At 40.0% G+C, this 24518-nt stretch overlaps 1 protein-coding gene across 3 annotated transcripts in view; it reads left to right on the top strand.

The window, feature by feature from the left end:
- The first annotated feature begins 1615 nt into the window (after positions 1-1615).
- Positions 1616-24518, top strand: part of WDR7 (WD repeat domain 7) — a 313941-nt gene continuing 291038 nt past the window's right edge. The window contains exons 1-4 of one of the 3 annotated variants that reach the window (XM_066246276.1): positions 1616-2185; positions 19722-19893; positions 21512-21618; positions 23211-23289. In XM_066246276.1, coding sequence (XP_066102373.1) covers positions 19735-19893; positions 21512-21618; positions 23211-23289 — 345 coding nt within the window. In that variant the 5' untranslated portion in view covers positions 1616-2185; positions 19722-19734. The remainder of the gene's footprint in view (positions 2186-19721; positions 19894-21511; positions 21619-23210; positions 23290-24518) is intronic. The other 2 variants (XM_066246273.1, XM_066246274.1) reach the window with 2 other exon arrangements.

Raw genomic sequence — 24518 nt, 5'->3', positions numbered from 1 at the left:
ATATAGACTTTGGCTATAAATTTTGTAAACTTTGTAGAGATAGCCCAGAGAGTTAGTAGTCTGAAAGCTTCTCATTAATGTTCCTATTAAGCTTTGTATTCATAGGAATGTATTTGAAACATCAAGTGTTCAATTAATATCGGTTTAACACAAAAGCCAACTTTATCTGGGAAAGAGATCTAATAGATTTACAAACCAAACAAGCTTTAATGTAACCTAAGATTATCCTGTGGTTACCACTCTGTGTTCCTATACTTCCAAAAGTTACTTATAAATTATAAAGGGAATTATGAATTTAACATCTTTAAAGGACTCATCATCCTAACAGATTGAGTTTACTGAACCCAGAAAGTCAATGAACTTATTTCTTCTATTTATTATTATTTCCCTGCTCCTCCTCACCCCCCCAACTCATGTGATTCTAAGGTAGTTAGTCAAAAGTAAAAGAAAACCATAGATTGTCAATTTGCAGTCTAAGACAATTTCAGAATTACTGATTTTCAAGTGTTCTATTGACGTCAGTGGTCAACATTAATATTTAGTTTTTCTAATTATGGTGGCAAGCAGAGCTGGTCTCTGCAAATGAACAGATACAGAAAATAAGAACACTGGAAGGTCTAAAGGAAGCCAATGGCCTAGTGAAAGAAAAGGCAGTATGCTACCCAGGACATTGACGGTTGTGTAATGTGCTTTTGGGAGGAGGACTTCTAAACTGGGGAAAAGGGAAAGGAAAAGTTTGCCATATTCAGGCATAGGGAATTGTACTTTCAATAATAAACTGTTGAATAATAAATTGAACACTTTTGCCCAAACCAAAACTTACCCCTCTTTTAGCAAATTAGCAAGGACACTATCTGTTTGAATTAGTTGTTTCTGCCCAGTTCTAATCCAGTCCTCTGCTTCAGGCCTCTTCAATAGTGTTTTGCCTCTCAAGGTATGCTCCAAGGACCAGCAGTAATGGGCATTACCTGAAAGCTGTTAGAAATGGGGAATCTCAGATCCCACTGAATCTACAGAAGTTTCTGAATCTACTGAATCAGAAACTTTACTTTAACAAGTTCCCCAGCTGATCTGAATACACAAACTTTTGAGGACTACAGAATTCTTACTTGTCCTACAAATCCATTAATGAGATTATAAAGGAAAAAGAAGGCCATGGAATGAAAATCTTTTCTATCTTTTTAACAGAAATGACCATTGGCCACCAGAATGGCATCAGTTTTCCTTTGGTTACCATAATGTTTGGGAGTAAGATAGGCAACGTGTAAGTATTTAAAATTTGCTGAGGTCGTTTAATCTCGACAGTCATGAGGTTATTATGCCTATTTTGTATATGGGGAATCTGAGGGGAATGAAGCGAAGCAACACATCCCAGATGACAATGACAGTGTTTGTGTGGAGGAACCAGGATCCTCTGCGGGCAGAGCTCATGTGCCACCACTCTTTATTACTCACGCGGAGAGTGTACATTCCTTCTCTCTCCCCTGCAAAAATGTTGCACAAGGTCAGATTTCCGGTAATCAAGTAGCCGAGTTCTTCCTCTGCCTGAGCCTCTGTGCTGGGCAATCGCTAAATTTGGGGGGGGGGGGGTGTCAGAGGAAAACAGTAACCAAATGTCAGAGCTAACACTTTCCAGGTTCTTGGATCGAGTCACGGTGGCAGAAAAGTAGACTTGCAACATCTTGGTCACAAGGAACACACTTGCTATTTCATGCTTCCCTCCATCTTGGTCCTCCCAACAGGGACGTTCGAAGCGAGACGGGAGCCTAGACTAGTCTTCCCAAAACAAAAATGGCAGTCGTGCACTCCTTGCCCACAGTTGACCCCTGCACTTCCTCTCTGTCTCCAAGGTTCCAGCCTAGGCCAGGCGTGTATGGCAACGTTGAGCATGTCCCTCCCCCTCATCTTTTTGCGACACTTGCTGCGAAAGTCACGGCAGTTGAGGTGGTGTCAGCTGATTTACCGCAGCGGCGGCGGCGGCAGCGGCAGCGGCAGCAGCGGCAGCCTGCAGCCCAGGTCGGGGTCGGCGGCTGGGCTGGGGTTGTGATCACACGGGGTTCCCACCTGGATTGTACAATCCGACCCCGCAATCTTCTTAGATACGTCCTTGCCTCGCGCTCCTGTGCTGGGGCGTCTACGGGAGATCCGGCGGACAGCATCGCGGCATGAGATGAAGCTGTGACAGGTAGGGAGGGAGTTTCGCGCGTTCCCCAGGGGGGATCTCCAGGGCGACATGTGCCCGCAGCGTGGAGGTCATGGAGCCCGGGGGTCAAGGTTCACAGCCCGCTCCCTCCGCGGGCGACGCCAGCTGTCAGAGCTCTGCCGCTGGACGCGCGGTGCTGTGCCGCCCCTGCAGCTTCAGGCCCACGGCGAGGCACCTTTGCCCGGATCATGGGTCTTGCCAGGCGTCTTTAGGGTTCGTTGGCCTGGTAAGTGACATTTGCTTCCGATGACACTGGCTTTGGTCCTGAGATGGGACCGTCCTGCTCTCAGTGGCAGTAAACGGGGTATCGTGGTTCGCGGTGATGGTGGTTAGTGATGCTGGGTGTGGGTGGTTATCGACAGTGTTTTTGGGTAATGTGCTTGTTTGGGGGGTACGCATTGTCTCACCTCACCAGTTGGTACTCCTCTTCGGGTTGCCCCCGCCTACGATATTGAGAAGTCTGTTTAGAGTTTCATCTTTGAGATGCCATCTGCCCATTCTCGTCCCTTTGCTCCCAGACTTGATCTAAGAGGGTACCTGCTACTCCTCTGTCTGGAGTCAGCACTACCCTGCCTTTGATTCAAAAATTGCTTTTTAAGTGTTGATTTACCCAATTGCTATGTCAGTTTCTCAAGTGCTAGGCAGAATTTGCTGGTTCTTATACAGTAGTTTGCAACAATGGCAGCTAGAGTTACATAGCAGGCCGCATTGACATTATTGATGCTGTTCATTTTAGGATTCAATGAGAGCTACCCCTTGCTTTCACAGTAACATTTGCCAGGTGCCAAGAAGTACAAGCTGTGACTCTTTCAGATGTTAATTGCTTAGGACTTCATGGACAAGATGTAACAATCACCTGTAGTATGAGAAATAGACTGAGGTTGTGAAATTTTATTGCATATACAAAAATGTTCTTGCTTTTATAAGCAATTTGTGCTGGGATGGAGTGGAGAGGAGTTTAAAAGTGAAAGGAATGTGTTAAAATACCTTTATTAGTACAAAGAATCAAAAACTGCCTTCATTTCATTCCAAATAATAAGTCATAAGTTATTTTATATTGGAAAATGAAACAGTGTAAATAGAAAGTTCCTTCTTAACTTTAATGATTGATTATGGTGGAGAAATTCATTTGTTTAAATGTCTTCATTTAAAAAATACTTTAGAGCTGTACTTAACAACAAAAGTAGGGTATACACTTCAGTATTTCTTATTGCCTCTTGTAGCTAAAATTTTAAAAGATCTTGATAATTAGATAAATCAAAGGAACTGAGCTTTGCCATCTTTGAGTATCATCACTGTGGGACTTAAATTTTGAGGTAGAGAGCCTTGTATCTTACACTCTTATTTTTATCTTGGATGTAAGTTCTGTTTTGAAACGAAGGAAGGGGGTATATGTAATAGTTTTTAGCACTGAAGACTTTACAAGTAGTGTGCTGCTTTTGTGCATTTGTCATGATAAGGGTAGGATGACATTTAACTTTAGTGCTATTGTTTTGACATTTAGCATTAGTGGCTATGTTTGCACCTGAGGTCCAAAACAAATAAGGACTCACCCCCCCCCCCCCCCCGGGTCGCGGACCAGTACTGGTCAGTGGGCCATTTGGTACCGGTCCGCAGAGAAAGAATAAATAACTTACATTATTTCCGTTTTAGTTATAATTAAGTCTGAACGATGTTTTATTTTTAAAAAATGACCAGATTCCCTCTGTTACATCCGTCTAAGACTCAATCTTGACGCTGTCTTGGTCACGTGATACATTTATCCATCCCACCCTAAAGGCCGGTCCCTGAAAATATTTTCTGACATTAAACCGGTCTGTGGCCCAAAAAAGGTTGGGTACCACTGCCTTAGAAGACTAAGTTCATCTTTCTCAATTCAGTGATCATCATTGGGCTGTTCAGGTAGTGGCTCCAACTTTATTATTATTATTTTTTAATCCATTGTCTTTTATTTCCAATTCCCACTTCATTTCCTTGGCCAGCAACCTGTAAGCAATTGTTCTAATATGTGTGAATGTATATATATCCTTCAGTTTGTATGTGTCATTAATGCAGATTGTTTTGTGTGCCCACAGTTTTAATTTATACAGAGGATATGATGCTCAATATCTCATTAACATTTTTCTCTTCCTCCTGTGTTTTAATGTTTTTTAATTAATTTTAATGGGGTGACATTGATAAATCAGGGTACATATGTTCAGAGAAAACATCTCTAGGTTATTTTGACATTTGATTATGCTGCATTCCCATCACCCAAAGTCCAATTGTCTTCCGTCACCCTGGTTTTCTTTGTGCCCCTCTCCTCCCCCAACCTCTTCCCTCTCCTCCCCCCACCCCGTAACCCCCACACTCCTCCTGTGTTTTAAAGATCGATTTGTGTCTCTGGCAGGGGTCGTCAAACTTTTTGTAAAACCGCCCACTTTTGTAGTGCTGATCAACCTAGTCCCTAGGGTGTTTCAGCTTTCATGGTGGGCGGTAGCAGAGCAACGAAACGGCGTTGCGATTGGCCCACCGTGAAAGCTGGAATGCCCACTAGTTGGCGGTAGGGACCAGGTTGACGAGCACTGCAAAAGTGGGCGGTTTTTATAAAAAGTTTGAAGACCCTTGTCAGAATGTATATCTACTACGTTGTATGTCTACTTTCCTACTTGTGGATACCCACCTTACCTTCATTTTCTTATCAATATGGACAATTCAGAGATAAACACACCTTTTCGACTTCTCTGATACCTTCTTTGAGATTTATAGCGAGGAATGTGATTTCTGGATCATAGGAGATCTATCTATCTATCTTTATATATTTTTTAATGGAAGACTGCCAGGTTGAGTCCTAGAACATGCTGTGACGGTCTAGACTCCTGCAGGCAGTTGATGAGAGTTTCTCTGTCCTTATTTCTCCACTAGACTCATAGATAACAACATGAAAACTCATTTTAAATTACATTTCCCTCTACCTAATGAGACTGAGCATTTCTTCATGTGCATTTTGTCATTTTGGGTTTTCCCTAGAATAAAATTGCCTGTTCAGCCCTTTCCCCATTTTTAGTTTGAGCTTTCAGTCTTTATCTTGATCTACAGCCAAGTTCCTTATGTTTTCTAGATACCAGTCCTTTAAGTATTACAAGTACATCTGTTTCTCCTCTGTCATTTGTCCATAACATTTTTCATGATATCCTTCATTGAACAGAGATCTTCAATTGTTATATCATAAAATTTAAAAAAAAAAATTTTTTTTTACCTTTTGTTTTTTGGGGTTTTCTTTAAGAAATCATTCCCAAACTCTGTGTCACAGTTATTCTCCTATTTTACATACTGACTTCATAGTTTTCCTTTAATTCATAGGTCTTCAATACATCCAGAGCCTGTCTTTGTATTGTCAAACACTGTGAAATGATGTTTCAGTCAGTGGACCGTGTGTGTATACAGTGGTGGTCCCCTAAGATTTTAATGCAGCTGAAAAATTTCTATTGCCTAATGATGTCACACCATCATAATGTCCTAGTGCAAGGCATTGCATGGGTACTTACCATTGTGTTACAGTTGCCTACAGTATTCAGTACAGTGACATGTTGTGTAGGTTTGTAGCCGAGGAGCTGTAGGGAACAGAATATGTCACAACCAAATCTTTCTCTTTGACAGAAGGATTATTTAGGCTGGTTAGTTTTAAGAAACAGCAGACAGGAGAGAAGTTCTGAAAACCAAGAAAAAGTTACCCTTTGTAAAGGACATTCACTTGTCTAAGGATTTCTCCCTTGCTGACAGCTGGGCATGACCTTTTCCCTAGAAACTCACCCCAGGGCAGAAGATGGGTTGTAAACCTGCACGAATACCTTGCCCTTGTTTGCTGTTGTATTCTGGTTAGCTTCTCCTGACTCCCTACCCTCAGCATCTTTACTGCTGACATTTTTGGGGAGTTACTCAGTGGCCATGAATCTCTTCCATGTACACAGGAGGCATACATGTTCTTAAACTTCTGTTTGTTTTTGTTTTGTTAATCTGTCTTCTAGTGCAAGAATGTCTCAGCCAAGAACCAAGAAGGATAGAGGGGAAACGATTTTTCCTCTCCCGCAGAGCAATAAGCTATCCCGTACAGACCAGGTGTGTAGCAAGCTGCACTGTGTTTGTGTCAGTGCACTGATATTCACACCATGAGAAATTGCCTGGACTGTCAACCACTGGTCACTGGTGCCAGTTCATTGCCAGCAGGACTCTCCAGTTTAGGGTGTGGTGAGGAAGGGAACTTGACTGAGTGCGAACAGCCCAGTTGTGGTACAGCACGGCTGCTGGCTGTGAGAACAGCTTGGCTGGGGAATGGTCGGTAGTGTTGCAGCTCAGTCATGAAGCCTGGGCTGTGGGGCAGCCCTGAACTGGGTGGGCATCTCAGCTTTGCTCAGGTCAGGCCTGCGCCATGCTGTTCTCCTCTGCCCGCTCTGCTCTGAGTCGCTTTGCTCCAATCTGTTCTGCTATGGTCTCGCTAGACTTTTTTGGTATCTCAGCTCCAGTCTAGGAAATACAGTCTTGAGTCTTTGGTAGAAAGGAAAAGTATGCTCTCCAAGGCAGCGGGCCGCTGACTTGTAAAGAGAAATCCCTACCCCTGGTCCCTGATGGTCTGTCTTCATGCAGATGAGGACTCAAATCCTTGCGGTTTGGTCCAACAAGTAACTGTCCCGATTGGTCAGAATGGAGCTGACCTTCTTGGTCAGTTAGGATGCTACTGGAGATATAGCTGTACAGCTTTGATCAGATCGCCCTATTCATTGAAATGCAATTCCAGGAACTTCTTTATAAGGACTGGTTCAGCTGACAGGAACACAGCGCTGGCAGGCAGGTGACTGTGGGAGGCTGGCATTTCAGTGCAGGCTTCTTCCTCTCTCTGTTTTGAAATGGCTGCTAGGCTCTGCTCTTTTTTTTTTTTTTTAATTTGAGCCCAGTTAGCCACCAGGAGCCATTCCTCATTGTCTGTATCTTCTTTCTCGGGGTCCATAGGGTGCATTTCTCAGCACAACCTTGTTGTTAAGTGGTGCGGGACTGTAGCACATGGATAGCATGGAATACTACTCATATTATGCAATGATTTGAATGAATATCAAAAATTGTCTTCTCCAACAATTTGAATGAATCTCAATCTCACAAAGTCACATGCTGTCTAATTTCATCCATAGAGTGTTCTTGTATTGATAAAATTATAGAGATGAAAAATTGAGTAATGACCAGAGGTTAGGGACAGTAGGGGCACAGGAGATGGATGTGACCAGAGAAGGGTAGCAGGAAGAAGATCTTTGTGGTGATGGAACAGTTCTGTTTTTTTGTTTTTTTTGTTTGTTTTTTAGAGCAAGAGAAACAGGTGGGATGGAGAGAGAGAGAGAGAGAGAGAGAGAGAGAGGGGTATCAACTTGTTCCACTTAGTTGTGCCACTCATTGATTACTTCTCATATGTGTCCTGACTGGAGCTTGAACCAGCAACCTTGAGGTCAAGCCGGCGCCCTCCTGGTTGGGGGATTGAACCTGCGACCCTTGTACTCGGGGCTTCTGCTGGCAACTCTGGGATCAAACCAACCACCTCGGTGTTCAGGCTGACATTTTATCCATTGCACCACCTCTCAGGGCACCAGGTCTGTATGTTGATTGCAGTGATGATTACAGGTATTTACATAGGTGATACAATTGCGTAGAACTACATATAGGCATTGTTTCAATGTCAGTTTCTTGATCTTATTATTGTACTATAGTTTAATAAAATGCAGTCATTGTTGGAATTTGGGTGAAAATATCACCATTGAGGGAAAACAGACATCTTTGTATTATTTTTGAAACTTCCTGTGAATCTATAATTATTTCAAAATAAAGCTAAAACAAATAAATAGGAAAAAATACAAAGCCAAAGACTAAAACTATGGTATTATAAGCAGAACTAACAAACTAAAGGAACAGGGATACAGTGTTCAGAGTGTATATGAAAACACACTATAATCATAAATTATTAGGTATTTGAAATAAAATTAGGCACTTTTTCCCAAAATGTTTTGGTGATGTTAAAGGAAAACGTAGGTTTTTTGTTTTTGTTTTTGTTTGGACTGTTGCTTGCTTGGGTTAGTGTGAGCCATAAAATAACGGATCAACAAAACATTCGGGCACTGATCAGTCAAGACAGGGACAACTTCTGAAGTGCTAATGCTTATATTCTGTAGGCTTTTTTAGAATAGAAAATTATTGGAAATACATGATTTTTTTAATTACTGTATGCCATTCATCTTAGCAATGGTAATTTATGAACTTTCAAACTCATTGAAGATATTCTACTAGTGTTTAGCACTTATGTACTGGTTGCTCTGTATGTTGGTGGCTAATATATGTTAGTGATAACAGATTGATCGAGTGTGCCAGTTACCTTCTCTTCTCACGTTTCAGTTATTTATTTGACTGTCTTCCTTAAAGGTGCTCCTTTTTTCCTGAATACTTTAAATGCAAACAAATGAAAATCACTATAGGTGGCAGTGAAAAGTTTACACTAACAAAATATCACTTTACTAGGTATAAGAACCAATTTGTCATTCATTAGCAGGCCTTAGTGATTGTAGTCTAAAGCAAACCACGTCAGATAACATGCTTCGTAAGCCCTAAGATGTGTCTTGCAGTGTGTGTGTCAAGAAAGAATAAAAGAGGCTGGAATATAGGCACAGCCTTCAGCTGGAGATAAACAAAACTAGTCTCTTAATAGATTCGATTAAGGAGACTTTAATGTTAACATTACTATAGAAAAATTGATACATTTTCTGTGAAAAACAAAGCATATAAAATCAAGATGAATTTTGCTGATGGGTGCAACTTTTTAAACTCAAGCAAATATACTTCATTCATTTGTCCATTTATTCAAAAACTATTTGGGTGCCTCTTATGTGGAAGGAGTCATCGTAGGCCCAGGGAATACAGTATAGAACACAATAAACATAAATCATTACCTTTATGGAGCTTATGTTATAAGGAGAAGGAGGAACAGGAAAGAAAGAAAGAATTTGGTATGTTAAATGATCGTAAGTGCTCTGGAGAAGTATATATAATAAAACACTGTTGGGATGTTGGTTTTGCAACTTATCATGGTCATGACCAACCTCACTGAGAGGATGACATTTTAGCTGATGCCAGCAGGAGGTAAGGGAGTGCTCATTGAAGAAGTTGGGAGGACACTGTTCTGAGCTGAGACCCTTCCTAATGTCTTTGAAGGAAGCCAAGAATCAGAGTGGGTGGCAAAGGGTAGACAAGGGGAAAACAACAGTCTCGTTTGTGTAGGTGATGCAATTGTGCAGAGTGTGGCTTCTACTCCGAGTGGGACAGGAAGCCACAGGGAGATTCCTAGTAGATGTGTGACATCTTCATGCTATGTTGAGACTATAAGGGGACCAGGGTGGAAACAGGGAGACCAGTCAGGAGGCTGTTGTGTTGTCCCTTCTGGGAGATCTGGTGATGTGGAATGGGCTGGTTGTAGCAAGGGTGTCACTGGATTCTGATATACTTTGAAGGTACAGCCAGTAGAGTTTCCTCATGGATGGGGAGGTAGAATGGATGCGTGGGAGAAGAATCACGGAGGATTTTAGGATTTTGGCGTGTGCTATAAAGATGGAGTTGCCATTACCTGAGATGGGGAACATTGTGGGGAAGAGCAGGTTTGGAGATGAAGTTGAGGGACTCACTTTTGAACCTGTCAAGTTTGAGAAGTTTATTAGCGATTCATATGATGATGTTGAATAGAAAGTTGGATATATGAGTTTGGAGTTAAAAAGAGAGCCCCAAGCCATGAATTGGGGGAATTGTCTATATACTGTATACATTAATGTCTATAGATGATATTTAAAGCTCTGAGACTTGGTAAGATCATTGAGGGAGGGATGGTCACCAGAGAAGAGAAGAATTCCAACATTTAAAGGTTCAAAAGAAGGAAAAATGGAGACTAAAGCCAGAGAGATACCAGGGAATTATAAAGACATGGAGGCCTAGTGAAGTGCTTTGAGGAAGATGAATTATGAATGATGCCAAATGTCGCTGGTAAGTCCAGAAAGATGTGGAGTACAATTTGACATTAGATTTACTAGAGGGAAGGTTATTGGTGACCCTGTCAACAGCAGTTTTTGATACGTGGGAACTTTCTTTTTTGAGTCTATATATAATGAGGAGGTGAATGTTACAAATGAGGACATCCTGCCTTGGAAAGAGGTTACGTATTTTCTCAAGGTTTACAGCTGATAAATGGGGAAGCTGAGATCTTCCCTAGCCAGCTCAAATCTCCATCCTAACCCAGCACACCTTACTGATCCCCGGAATGTTGTGATGGATTCCACTTCCACTATGGGAAAGCATGTTTGTATCCTCCTCTGGGTGGTTTAACAGTGACAAACTTCAGCTCTCAATTTAGAATTTTGCTGGCAATGTGAAGGAAATAAGTAAGAACGATGGGAAATGCAGGTGAGATGGAGGCGGGTTGGGGAGATAAAGTTGAACCTTGTTCCACAAAATGGGATCTCTTCTCCCTAAACTGTTGGTGAGGGCTCAGTGGGCATAGTTTGCTTTTACCTTTATCAGTAACTCTTGATTGAAACTGTGGCGGGTAGGTGATGTAAAGAGCATAAGAAGGAGAGTTCAGACATCTGATGGCAGCTGTAGAAATTTTCAGCATGATTCATTATGCCTTGAAATCTATGAATCATCTGAAAAACTCTGATTTATTTTTGACCACATAGCTCTACAGTGCATCAAAGCCTGACTCGCCTGTGCTTGGGGCTGGCTTAGCAAGAAGTTCAGTGTAGTCTTCTGTTCCCATCTGCTCGCTCCACATGTCCCTTTGGAGCTGAATACTGGAACTTCCTTTTACAAAGCTGCCCTAAAATGTCAAGTTCATTGGAAGCAGATTTCTTGCCACTCAAATAAAGTATAATCTTGTCAATCTAGTGACAGGTAGCATGTCCAGAAGGTTGTGTCCCTCACATCTCTTTAATTCCAGAAACTCTTTGCTCTGAGGAAACAGCTCAGTAATTTCTTCAATGAGATGACCTAACCATCTCATTGCATTATAATAAACAATTTTCATCGTCTGATTCAGTTTTTTCCAAGTATTCAATAAAATGGTAGCCAGAGCACCAGAACAGAAAATTAATCGTCCTAACGGTCACATACTTCATTACATCACACTGTGAATTTGACTTGAACATATGCTTTTGACAAATGATGTTGGAATGTTCTCTGAGAGTTTGAATGAACCTTTAAAACTTTTCTTCTTTTATTGTGACTATGGCAAGTATATTTAGCTGTGTAGTGTGTAGTCCCTGCTTCTCATTGTCTCTGTTGGTAGATGGGTAGCATAGGCCTGCTCTTGTTCATGCATGACCATTCTCATTAGAGGGAATGTGAGTCTGTTTTTGTCTGCAAGTCTCAGGAGGCCTGCCTGAGGCACAGGAAGTGTACCGACCGAGATGATGTTGACTCTCCTGTGAAAATGCCTCTGCTGGGGTAGAAGTACATTTGCTTTTGCATTAGCAAAGCAATGTGGAGAAATTAACATTGATCTGATGCTAACTCTTTCGTAGGTAATCTTAACTGTTTTATAGCTTTTAGAAATCACGTGGGATACCAGTTTCACGTAGGGTATTGCAGTTCAAATGGGCTTATCAGAGTTATCACTCTATAGGTTATTGATAGTTTTAAAGGGGAAAAATAATTATGGTGGAATAGGTGGTAGTCAGTACCTTAATGAAATGGTACAGGACAGTGTGACATGAACTTGCCTTCTGTAGCATGTTACACATGAACTCATGTGACTATTTCATCACCTATGATATAGTCTTGGCAAAGGGTTTCACTTGAACCTAACAATGCCTTTAGATCCAGCTTCCAGTTTATAGGAAAAACAAGTGATAAAGGAACAAAGTTAATGATGTCATTACAAAAAAGACAAATCTGAAATATGGCTCATGCTACGAGCAATTAGTTTTGCTTTGTTTGTGTGAATGACCCTTGTGGAGCTATCCTGAATTGATGCGGAGGGGGGGGGGGAAGGGCTAGCTCTCATGCCCCCTGAATTGATCAGTTATTGAATGTGAGCTGTTTCAGTGGAAGACAGCAAGAGCTTGGGCAAGACATCTCCCTTTGGCTGGGGCAGTCCTTCGTGGGGCTGATATCGCAGTGTTCTCAGCAGCTGAGGTAGTGAGTCCTTTGTTCCCGAGGAGGACGTGGACACAAGTGTCCATCGCACTTAGGAACCTGCTTCATCTTCCTACCTCTTACCTCTGTCCCCTCCTCTACCCTCTCAAGTGCCAATGAACCCAGACAGCACTATCATTTTATCCATAAATACTACATTTCTGCTTTCCTTTTGAGTACTGTGTTTTAGTAAAATCTTGATTAACTAGATTAACTGGAGAATGAAGTGTTCTGGTACATGGAATATTGTGGCAAATGAAGACAATGTAGAATAGTGAAGAATATTTATTCATTAGGACTCAGGAGGTCTGCATATACCTCTGAGCTCTGAGATCAGTTTACAGTGTGATCCTGAGAGAGTTGCCAATGGGTCTAAATATCTACCAAAATAAAAAGCTATAAAATGAAAAGGAGCTATATTTTTCTCCATTGCTAGATTAGGAAGCCATATATTTTGTGTGTCTGTGTGTCAATTACAATAGCTTTTCTTTTACAACTACTTAAATATAAAGAACAAAAGCAAAACCTTGGGAAGTAGACCCATATCTCATCAACTTTTGCAATCAGTGTCTTACTGCTGTAGGTGAAGGATGATTGAATTTCTGTCATTCATATAGACACTTGTTTTTTAATTCTCTGGTGCCATTTTATGAAAGTGTTTTCTGAGTTATAATTTCTCTGAGACACATAATGCCTCTGTTTCTCTTTTGGCTCATTTACAGTCTCACGTCCCTTCCCCCTCCCCTTGGGCTTGCTTCCTCCCTCTTTCCCTAGGACTCTGTTTGGGTAGTGATAGACTTAAAACACTTGACCTGTTTCCCATTGCTGTCAGGTTGAACTCCAGCTTCCTTAAGCTGCCTTACCAAGTCCTTTACAATTTGGTACATTTCTTGTGTCGTCATTCTGCCTTTTTGCTCTGAATGCCAGCCCTGCTAGTTTCACTGTCCAGAAAGAATTGGTATCTCCTGCCTCCAGGAACTACAACATGTGATTCCATGGGCCTCTTTTTGGTTTTAATTCCTACTCATTCTCATTCATCATGTCCTCCAAGAATCCTTTCTGGATCCAATGAAGTCAGGTTAGGATGTTCATCTTTTATATCTTTACCTCTGATTCATGGTCTTGAGATTTTTCCTATATCACAGTGGGTGGTAATTATTTGCATGTATGTAAGCTTTACTGGATTGATGAATCGTGTTTTATCTACTATTGTAACACTATGATATAGGCACAAAATGGAAACTTGGGAAATCTCCAAAATATTTGCTAATTATTGTTATTATTAGACCAGAACTTAATTTGAAAGCTATTTTAGTATTGGGAAGGAAACCAGTAGTGTTATTTTTGGTAATGTCATGCAGAACTGAATTGTCATATTTGCAGATAATAGAATTGTGTTTGACAAACATATACAGTAGTACTTTTATATTGTGGTAGAAATGAAAGCTATCAACCTGCCCAGAAGTTCAAATTTATTAAATTTTAAATAGCAGTGCTGGAAGAAACCAGTAGATGTAGCAGCAGAATGTGAGGAAGTAGCAAGATCTGTGTGAGTGCGTTTTAAAATTAATATTAACTTAGCATCTGCCATGTGCTAGGTATTTTACTAGTTGCCTTACATATTTGGCTTCTCTTAATCTTTACACCAGCTTTTTGAAAGGAGGGTGTTATTATCCATCTTTTATAGATGGGGAAGCAGAGACCCAGAGGGGTAATTTTTTCAAGGTTGCATGGAAGAGCCAGGACTTGAGTACAGTTCTTCTGATTGTGAGTTCAGTTTTCTTTCAATGATAATTTTTATTGCTGTTGACTGAAGTTAAAAAGCCAAGCCTGCTGCTTTGGCCTTAAATCTCTTTAAGAAGTAACCTTGGATTGAGGATGCACTTCTGCACCGGTAGTGGTTCATCTGAACTGGAGGTGTCGGTGCTCTCCAGATTGATAAATGAATTTGATGCAGCTCTAGTCATAATCACAGCAGGATTTTTGCAGAAATTAACAAGCCAACTTTAAACTTTGTAGAGAAATCAAGAGGACCTAGAATATCAAAGGAATCTTGGAAATAAGAACTAGCACATTTGTATGCTGGAGGGAGACATCACTGTGTCCCTTTGGGGTAACACTGTGTCCCTTTGGGGTATAAATTTCTTGAATTCTTTTATAAACTAGGCAGGACTATGTTTGTGTACTGGACTTGTATGAAATTTAAATATTCACACATTATACAGTGACCCACCTAAACCATCAAATTTATCTTTCACATGTTGGCCGACTAATGATGAATTTTTTTTTTAAAGTAAAAGTCAATATTTATTGGACATTTTATATGTATCAATTGAAGACATTTAACATTTCTTTTTTTTATATTTAAGTCTGACTGATGTTTTATTTTTTATTATTTTTTATTTATTTTATTAGTTTTACTAGGGTGACATCAATAAATCAGAGTACATATGGTCAAAGAAAACATGTCCAGGTTATCTTGTCGATCAGTTATGTTGCATACCCATCAGCCAAAGTCAGATTGTCCTCCGTCACCTTCTATCTAGTTTTCTTTGTGCCCCCCCTGCCCCGTAACCACCACACTCTTGTCCATGTCTCTTAGACTCGTTTTTATGTCCCACCTACGTATGGAATCATGCAGTTCTTGTTTTTTTCTGATTTACTTATTTCACTCCATATAATGTTATCAAGATCCCACCATTGTGTTGTAAATGATCCGATGTCATCATTTCTTATGGCTGAGTAGTATTCCATAGTGTATATGTGACACATTTTCTTTATCCAGTCTTCTATTGAAGGGCTTTTTGGTTGTTTCCATGTCTTGGCCACTGTGAACAATGCTGCAATGAACATGGGGCTTCATGTGTCTTTACATATCAATGTTTCTGAGTTTTTGGGGTATATACCCAGTAGAGGGATTGCTGGGTCATAAGGTAGTTTTATTTTCAGTTTTTTGAGGAACCACCATACTTTCTTCCATAATGGTTGTACTACTTTACATTTCCACCAACAGTGAATGAAGGTTCCTTTTTCTCCACAGCCTTTCCACAATTTGCTATTACCTGTCTTGTTAATAATAGCTAATCTAACAGGTGTGAGGTGGTATCTCATTGCAGTTTTGATTTGCATTTCTCTAATAACTAATGAAGCTGAGCATCTTTTCATATATCTGTTGGCCATTTGTATTTCTTCCTGGGAGAAGTGTCTGTTCATGTCCTTTTCCCATTCTTTTATTGGATTATTTGTTTGTTGGTTGTTGAGTTTTATGAGTTCTTTGTATATTTTGGATATTAGGCCCTTATCTGAGCTGTTGTTTGAAAATATCAGTTCCCATTTAGTTGGCTTTCTGTTTATTTTGTTATCAGTTTCTCTTGCTGAGCAAAAACTTCTTAGTCTGATGTAGTCCCATTCATTTATTTTTGCCTTCACTTCCCTTGCCTTAGGAGTCAAATTCATAAAATGCTCTTTAAAACCAAGGTCCATGAGTTTAGAACCTATGTCTTCTTCTATGTACTTTATTATTTCAGGTCTTATATTTAAGTCTTTGATCCATTTTGAATTAATTTTAGTATAAGGGGACAAACTGTAGTTAAGTTTCATTCTTTTGCATGTAGCTTTCCAGTTTTCCCAGCACCATTTGTTGAAGAGGCTTTCTTTTCTCCATTGTGTGTTGTTGGCCCCTTTATCAAAAATTATTTGACCATATATATGTGGCTTTATTTCTGGACTTTCTATTCTGTTCCATTGGTCTGAGTGTCTATTCTTCTGCCAATACCATGCTGTTTTGATTGTCATGGCCCTATAATATAGTTTGAAGTCAGGTATTGTAATGCCCCCAGCTTCATTCTTTATCCTTAGGATTGCTTTGGCTATTCGGGTTTTTTTGTTTTTGTTTTTGTATTTTTTTTTTCCTGAAGCTGGAAACAGGGAGGCAGTCAGACAGACTCCCGCATGCGCCGGACCAGGATCCACCCGGCACGCCCACCAGGGGGCAATGCTCTGCCCATCCAGGGTGTCGCTCTGTCGCGACCAGAGCCACTCTAGCACCTGGGGCAGAAGCCAAGGAGCCATCCCCAGCGCCTGGGCCATCTTTTGCTCCAGTGGAGCCTCGGCTGTGGGAGGGGAAGAGAGAGACAGAGAGGAAGGAGAGGGGGAGGATGGAGAAGCAGATGGGTGCCTTTCCTGTATGATCTGGCCGGGAATTGAACCCAGGACCTCCACACGCCAGACCGACGCTCTACCACTGACCCAACCGGCCAGGGCCCTGCCCGCACCTTGATGTTGGAAATCTAGCCTTGGTGACTGTGAGACTCCACATTCTGTTGTTTAAGCCAGTGGTCCCAACCCCTGGGCTGCGGACCAGTACCAGTCCATGGGCCATTTGGTACCGGTCTGCAGAGAAAGAATAAATAACTTACATTATTTCTGTTTTAGTTATATTTAAGTCTGAACGATGTTTTATTTTAAAAAATGACCAGATTCCCTCTGTTACATCCATCTAAGACTCACTCTTGACGCTTGTCTCGGTCACGTGATACATTTATCCATCCCACACCCTAAAGGCTGGTCTGTGAAAATATTTTCTGACATTAAACTGGTCCGTGGCCCAAAAAAGGTTGGGGACCACTGGTTTAAGCCACTCAGCCTGTGATCACGGCAGCTCTAGCAAACTAACCTAGTCCCTAACAGAGATCCTTAATTGCCCTACTGAGAACTCTCAGAATCTGGTTGACTGTTGGGTTGTGATTTTTGAAGAGGATGTGGCGATTTGTTTTTGCCTAGATCTTTGTGATTATTTTAGCTGCTGGAGAAGCTGAGTTAGAGATACGTGTGTTTTCTAATGACATAGCTCTTCCTTTGTCATGTTATGGATGATTATTTTCAATTGTTTTAAGGGCTGTGCAATGTGTTATTCTCCCAGGTTTTCTTGAGTTGCCTTGTCACTTGAATTCCAGATGTTCTTTCCTGTGGCATCAGCGCAGGACCATCTCTCTATAGCACACACGCTCCTTCATCCTGAATCTGTATATTCGCCTTCTCTCTAAGCCAGGCAGCATGCAGTAAACATGAGTTCTCAAATATCTAGAGAAACTGTGTTCTTTCCGGATCTCACCAAATTGTGTTTGATGCTGTGAGCTTGTTTAACTGAGAGAGATCTTCTTTGGGTGCTGTAATTTAAAACTGAGTGTTGTCACCATGGAAAAATGAACTTCTTCCAGATTCTCAATTTTGAGAAAATCGTTGTTACATATGTTGTTCAGACAGGAACAAGCTGTACCAAGTTTATTAAAATTGATTCAGTCCTTGTTTCATTTTCTTATATCAAATAGGGATATGAAAATAATGGTTAGTGTCCTGGTAGTTTATGAAATGGTGAACATGATACAATAGGAAGTAAACTTAAATTTTCTTCTTTGAATGTATACCTTTTACTTATAGCAGAAATATAAAGTTTGGGGAGGAAAAACTAATGAGAGCCATGTATTCTAACAAAAATTAAAAGATGTAATATAGGTTGTTTTTAGTAAACATTCTAACATCAGTCATAATTTTTTACTTGCCTGACTTTTTAGTGGCTATTCTTTTTTGTAAAAGAACTTTTAGTTTTTTATTTTTTATTTAAGGATTGTAGTACTAAGTAGTAGTTTAGAGAAGAGCCTTTTGCTAGAAGCCACTGGCAATAAGACCATGGCTGTCCAGCTGGTTTTATTTGTATAGAAATTGGCTCTTCCTTTGAGTATTACTGAAAATTTCTTAGGATAGTCTTAGCATTCTAAAGAGTCCATAGTTATACACATATTTTTGTTGTCACTTAAAAATCCTGGGTATAAAAAAATCACTACTGTGACATTGCTTTTTTTAAATTAAAAAAATTTTTTTTGTATTTTTCCAAAGTGAGAAGTGGGGGGAGGAGCGGCAGACAGACTTCCGCATGTGCCTGACTGGGATCCACCTTGCATGCCCACCAGGGGGCGATGCTCGGTCTATCTGGGGCATTGTTCTGCTGCAAATGGAGCCATTCTAGCTCCTGAAGTGGAGGCCATGGAGCCATCCTCAGCGCCCAGGCCAACTTTGCTCCCATGGAGCCTTGGCTGTGGGAGGGGAAGAGAGAGATAGAGAGGAAAGAGAGGGGGAAGGGTGGAGAAGCAGATGGGCACTTCTCCTGTGTGCCCTGGATGGAAATCAAATCTGAGATTTCCACACAGCGGGCCGACGCTCTACCACTGAGCCAACCAGCCAGGGCCCTGTGACATTTCTTTTGATTGACCAGTTGTCAGGCCTGTAGGTGACCCCTCTAGTGGCTCATAAAACTGTGCTTCATGTCTTCTGTTTTTTGTGGAGCTCTCTTTGATTATTTTAGTCTTTATTTTTCCCTAACTTCTGTGAACTAGTTTTTAGATCTTTAACCACATAGTTAATAACACTTAAATCTAGTTATTTTACCAACTAGATCTTAAATTTATCATATGAAGGAGTAATTCCTTATATTTGTGCATTCTTGTAAGAGGAGTATTCCAGTATACACTGTTTAACTGATCATTCATCTCAAATTTAAAACTTTATTAGAACTGCCTGACATGTGGTGGCATAGTGGATAAAAGCATTGACCTGGAATACTGAGGTTGCTGGTTCGAAACCCTGGGCTTGCCCAGTCAAGGCACATATGAGAAGCAACTATACTAGTTGGTGCTTCCTGTTCCTCCTCCACCCTTTCTTTCTCTCTCCTCTCTCTAAAATCAATAAATAAAATCTTTTAAAAAACAAAAAACTTTATTAGAACTAAATTTTTGTTATACAGGAAGGAGTTTAAAAAGAACTTCTTTTTTCCCCAAGTTTCACAAAAGACACTCGTGACCTTGAGACATCATAGGTTTATAATAAATATGGTTGAATGAGCTTCTTGCTGAATATGCTCTTTTTAATGTTTAGAACTATGAAACAGCACTAGTTTTTCTTGGACATTGATGTTTATTGCCCGTTTGGAGACGTCACTTGTCATTGGTCACGTAACAGAGCAAGACCATAGCTTCTGAAGTCAGGCTGCCTGGGTTTGATTTGAGCTTCATTACTTTTCACTTTGTGACTCTTTACAACTCACTGTTTTTATTTGTGAAAGAGGAGTAACCATGGTGCTTACTGCATGATTTGTTGTGAGGATTAATTGAGATTTTATATGTTTTTGTGTATGCATGTATTATATATACACAAACACACACACTTATAATGTTTAGAAGAATTCTTAGGCTTAGGAAGTTCATAATAAAAATGTAAAATATGCTTTAGAAGGAAATACTGTAATATTTGACATTATCCTGATAAACATTTCCAGGTCTGAAAACACCATGGCAGGAAACAGCCTTGTTCTACCCATCGTTCTTTGGGGTCGCAAAGCACCAACCCACTGCATCTCAGCAGTGCTTTTAACAGACGACGGGGCCACAGTGGTGACCGGATGCCACGATGGACAGATATGTCTCTGGGATCTCTCAGGAGAATTGGAAGTGAGTATTTGAAATGCCTATTGTGCTTTCTCAGTATAAGAACCTACTTATACTGAGATCTGGAATAACACTTGGCCTCATAATATGCTTCCTGAGAAATATATTTTGACAAAAAATGGTATTATGCAGGTTGATTATTTACATTATTCATTAGAGTTGAATTTTGCTGGCTTTTGGCTATTTTCAAATATAATATCTATCTTAAGTGGCATGATGTATTACATTTATAATTCTCCAAGAAAATGTTACCCATTTTGAAGGAGGCTTTCAAAAAGATATTAAAAACAATTTTGAAATTTATACCTTCTAAGATGAATGTCTTGAAGAGAGAAAAACTTTTTAGAAATTGTAAATTTTGTTGTATTTTATTTTAAAAATCACTATATATTTATTACCATTCTTTACTAGTGTGGGTGTAAATGTTCAATGGGCTCTGCTTCTGGGACCTATCAGTAGGCAGACTGGGGATATATGAGTTGGACACATACACACACACACACACACGCACACACACACGTGTGCACGTATTTTTCACGGTGGAAGAATACTGAGTCTTTGTATAGAGGTAGGGTTGGATGTATGAGAAAATTTTATGTGTATGAGAAAACTTTGTAGGCCCATTCTAACCATAAACAATGATTACATTTTTCTCCTAACTATAACTGCAGTAGACTGCTAAGGTGAATTTGATTTGGAAATTCTCTTTAGTTATGACATACCAGAACTGTAGAATAATCTCAGTACTCTTCCCATGCAGTATTTAATTTTGAACAATTAAATTTTCTTATTAAGCTAGGATTAATGGTACAAAGAGGCTTTGAAGATATTGGTTATATTTTATTTTTTAACTGGGTCTTGAGTTTGTTGCTATTCAATGCAGTATTTATATCTTATGTGTATTATAAATATTATTTATGTGTATGAAATATTTTATTTAAAAAATGCATCCTGAAATAATGTAAATCCTTGAAGTATCCCAAAGTAAGATATGACATTTAGAACCAAGTAGATAAATTTGGGAGCTGACTGCCAGACTACTTTAGAATAGCAGGTGTTCTGTGTAGTTGTGTGACTTTGGGCAATCTTTTCTGGTAGACACTATGTCACTAAATCATTAATCAGTGAAGGTCATTCTTAGTTCCTGATGCTTAACATTGATACTGCATTTGGGAAGGTCCTGTCCTCTATTTGTTGTATTTGGGGGTGTCAATCTAGATACTCTAAATGTACTTTTAGATCAGTGAAAGTATTATTTAAAAGATAAGTGAGGTTCCATTATTTTATATGCTAATTCACATTCTTAACCTGATTTCTCAGTATACTCTAGCTAGTGCTTCAGACCACCTACCCTGGTTTGACGCCTGGCTCCATCACTCTCTGATACTGGGCAAGTTATGACACCTCTTGATATCTCAATTTCAACCTCAGAACTACTTGGGAGGGTGATTGGGAGCATTAAATATGTGGGAGTCTCTGTTTTGTTCTTAGTTTTTGGTATTCTGAGCAATTCTTCTCAAATCTATAGCTTTACATTTATATGAATATTTAACAGGATTCCTAAAACAAGACTCGTTTTTAAAAATTTGGTACTCACATCAACATATTTGTGTATTTCTAGGTTAATCCTCGAGCACTGTTATTTGGTCATACAGCTTCAATCACCTGTTTGTCTAAAGCCTGTGCTTCTAGTGACAAACAGTATATCGTGAGTGCATCTGAAAGTGGGTAAGTATTTTCTTATTTACTTGTTTTCCTCAGAAGGCTTTATTGCAAATAGTACTAGTGTATTAGGAAGTAAGGAAGTTTTTTTTTTCTTATGTATCTTTTAAATAAATGCTTCAGATATCTTTTATATGTCTTTAAAATATCTTTTAAATGTCTACATAAAGATATTTGAAAATATAGATTTTAAAATTGCATTTTATCTTTATTAATAATTTTTATACTTCTATTATAATTTATTATTATGGTTTTGCCTTGCTTTTGAGAAACTCAGAATGCCGTAAAAGTTAAAGCTGAGTATTAATTTCTATGGCATTGTTACTGAGTTGGTGGACAACTTTAAGAGTTTTTAAAAAACCTGATGATACTAGACCAGCATAAATTTGAAAGGTGAAGCCACGCAAATGTTTGGATATTTATACTGATGTCTGTTTATACACTAGTGTAATCACATATATTTCTCAATCTCAGAATATAGCTTACTTTTGGAGAGATAGGTCATTGGAGAGCAGTTGTAGGGTCCAGAGTATATGGAAGTTTTAAAACTTTTTTGGTGCTTGGAAAATTGTATATTTATACAATATGTTATTGGAAAGAGTTGGGGAACTGGTAGAAATTTAAGAAGTTGTCTCCTCCACTGTCCCTGAAATTTTAGAATTTGAAAAGAAGCTTGTGTAACTGTTTGAAACAAGAAGAGGCAGCATTAGGTAAAATGTAGTGACTTTTGGTCAATAAAGGATAACACGTTAGAATACATAGTCTAAACTGGTTGAGCATTTTTTTAAAGTTATTTCATACCATATGAAGTATAGGAAAGAGAATTTCAAAGAAAACCCTTATTACATCAGGATCATTGCATTTTATGAATGCTTTTTTTGGTTAAGTAAATCTTCAGTTTATTTCTATAAGAGGCAAGGCATCGACATTTCTAATTTTGAATGGTTTGTCTGTAGTTTGACATACATTTCTGTTTGTATGCATTCAATAAAACTTCTGCAATAAATACAGAATCAGAACTGGAATATTATATTTAATTTCAAAAGGTCTGGAATTCAGCTCACTTTAATTTTGTTTCTTTTTGAAGTACTAAATTTTCTAGCTGTGTTGATAATCATCTCAGTGATACAAATTCAAAGTTTACTTCTTGTTTTTGTCAGTTTTCCCTCATCTATCACTTGGGGCTCTGTTCTGCTTTGTTATTGTCCTAGCTTTGAGGTTGAGGTTGAAGAAGCACCGGCTGTGTGAATCAGCCAGTGTCTGGAGCAAAGGCAAAGGGAAAGAGAAAGTTCTGGAAGCCTTGCATCAGTCTAACCGGAACTACTCAGAGTACTCCGCCAAGCAGAAGGGAGCCAGGATTCGCGAGCGGGCCATGTCCCCAGAAAGAGTGTGGACCAAAGTGGGGCTGGGCAGGTTGGAAAGGAGGTTGGGATGGTGAGTGAGGAGACCAGAAGTCTTGGTGAATAGCAGTCATGACTATCCACGACTGTTTCTGAAATAGACTGGTTTTAATGGAAGATTACTTTGAAACCACTGTGACGAAGTAGAACAGTGCTTTCAAAATCCAACTTAAAATTGGCTCTTATTTTGTTTTATAGAGAGATGTGTCTCTGGGACGTGAGTGATGGTAGATGTATTGAATTTACAAAATTAGCTTGCACTCATACTGGCATACAGGTGAGTATCTACTTCTGTAATTTCCAAGTCAGCACAGTTATTACAGGTATATAATTACAGAATGTTTTTTAAACATTGAGCTGCATTTTGTTTTGTTTTGTTTTTTTGTTTTGTTATTTTTTGTGTGACAGAGACAGAGAGATACAGAGAGAGGGGAGATAGGGACAGACAGACAGGAAGAGAGAGAAATGAGAAGCATCGATTCTTTGTTGCAGCACCTTAGTTGTTCATTGATTGCTTTCTCATATGTGCCTTGACTGTGGGGATACAGCAGACAGAGTGACCCCTTGCTCAAGCCAGCGACCTTGGGCTCAAGCTGGTGAGCTATAATCAAACCAGATGAGTCTGCGCTCGAGCCGGTGACCTTAGGGTTTTGAACCTGGGTCCTGTGCGTCTCAATCCGACACTCTATCCATTGCGCCACCGCCTGGTCAGGCTAGCTGTATTTTTATATGAAAAGTGGGTGGAAGTGATGAGAAGACTAGAATTAGAGTAGTGAAAGTACTCCTTACACGATGGTGTAGTGGGGGAGGGAATGAAGTAGAGGAGGCGAATGGGAAAGATGTCAGGTAAGCGGATGGCGGCCACTGCTCTGCTCTCTGGCTCTCCTGGCTTCCCAAGTTCTCTAGATCCCAATAAGGGAGTTCCTTCCTTCTGAAGTCTTTATGGTTTTATTCATGACGGACACATATTGACCCACTTTCGGGCTCATATCCTTTTTATTATTTGTGTAGTTGATCCCTAGTGTATTTTTTTGTTGTTTGTTTTGTTTATTTTTAGTATTTTTCCGAAGCTTGAAACGGGGAGGCAGTCAGACAGACTCCCGCATGCGCCCGACCAGGATCCACTCGGCATGCCCACCAAGGGGTAATGCTCTGCCCATCTTGGGGCCTCACTCTGCCGCAGTCAGAGCCATTCTAGCGCCTGAGGCAGAGGCCACAGAGCCATCCTCAGCGCCCAGGCCATCCTTGCTCCAATGGAGCCTTGGCTGCAGGAGGGGAAGAGAGAGACAGAGAGGAAGGAGAAGGGGAGGGGTGGAGAAGCAGATGGGCGCTTCTCATGTGTGCCCTGGCCGGGAATCGAACCCGGGACTTTTGCACGCCAGGCCGATGCTCTACCACTGAGCCAACAGGCCCTTAATGTATTTTTTGACTTTCCAATTCTGTAGAAGAAATGATCATTTCATATGCCTGGCTTACACAAGAATTTAAATGGGGATTTATAGTTTC

The sequence above is a fragment of the Saccopteryx bilineata genome, chromosome 11 (genome assembly GCF_036850765.1).
Source record: "Saccopteryx bilineata isolate mSacBil1 chromosome 11, mSacBil1_pri_phased_curated, whole genome shotgun sequence".
NCBI classification, from domain to species: Eukaryota; Metazoa; Chordata; class Mammalia; order Chiroptera; family Emballonuridae; genus Saccopteryx; species Saccopteryx bilineata.
This window is presented reverse-complemented; position numbering and strand designations above follow the sequence as displayed.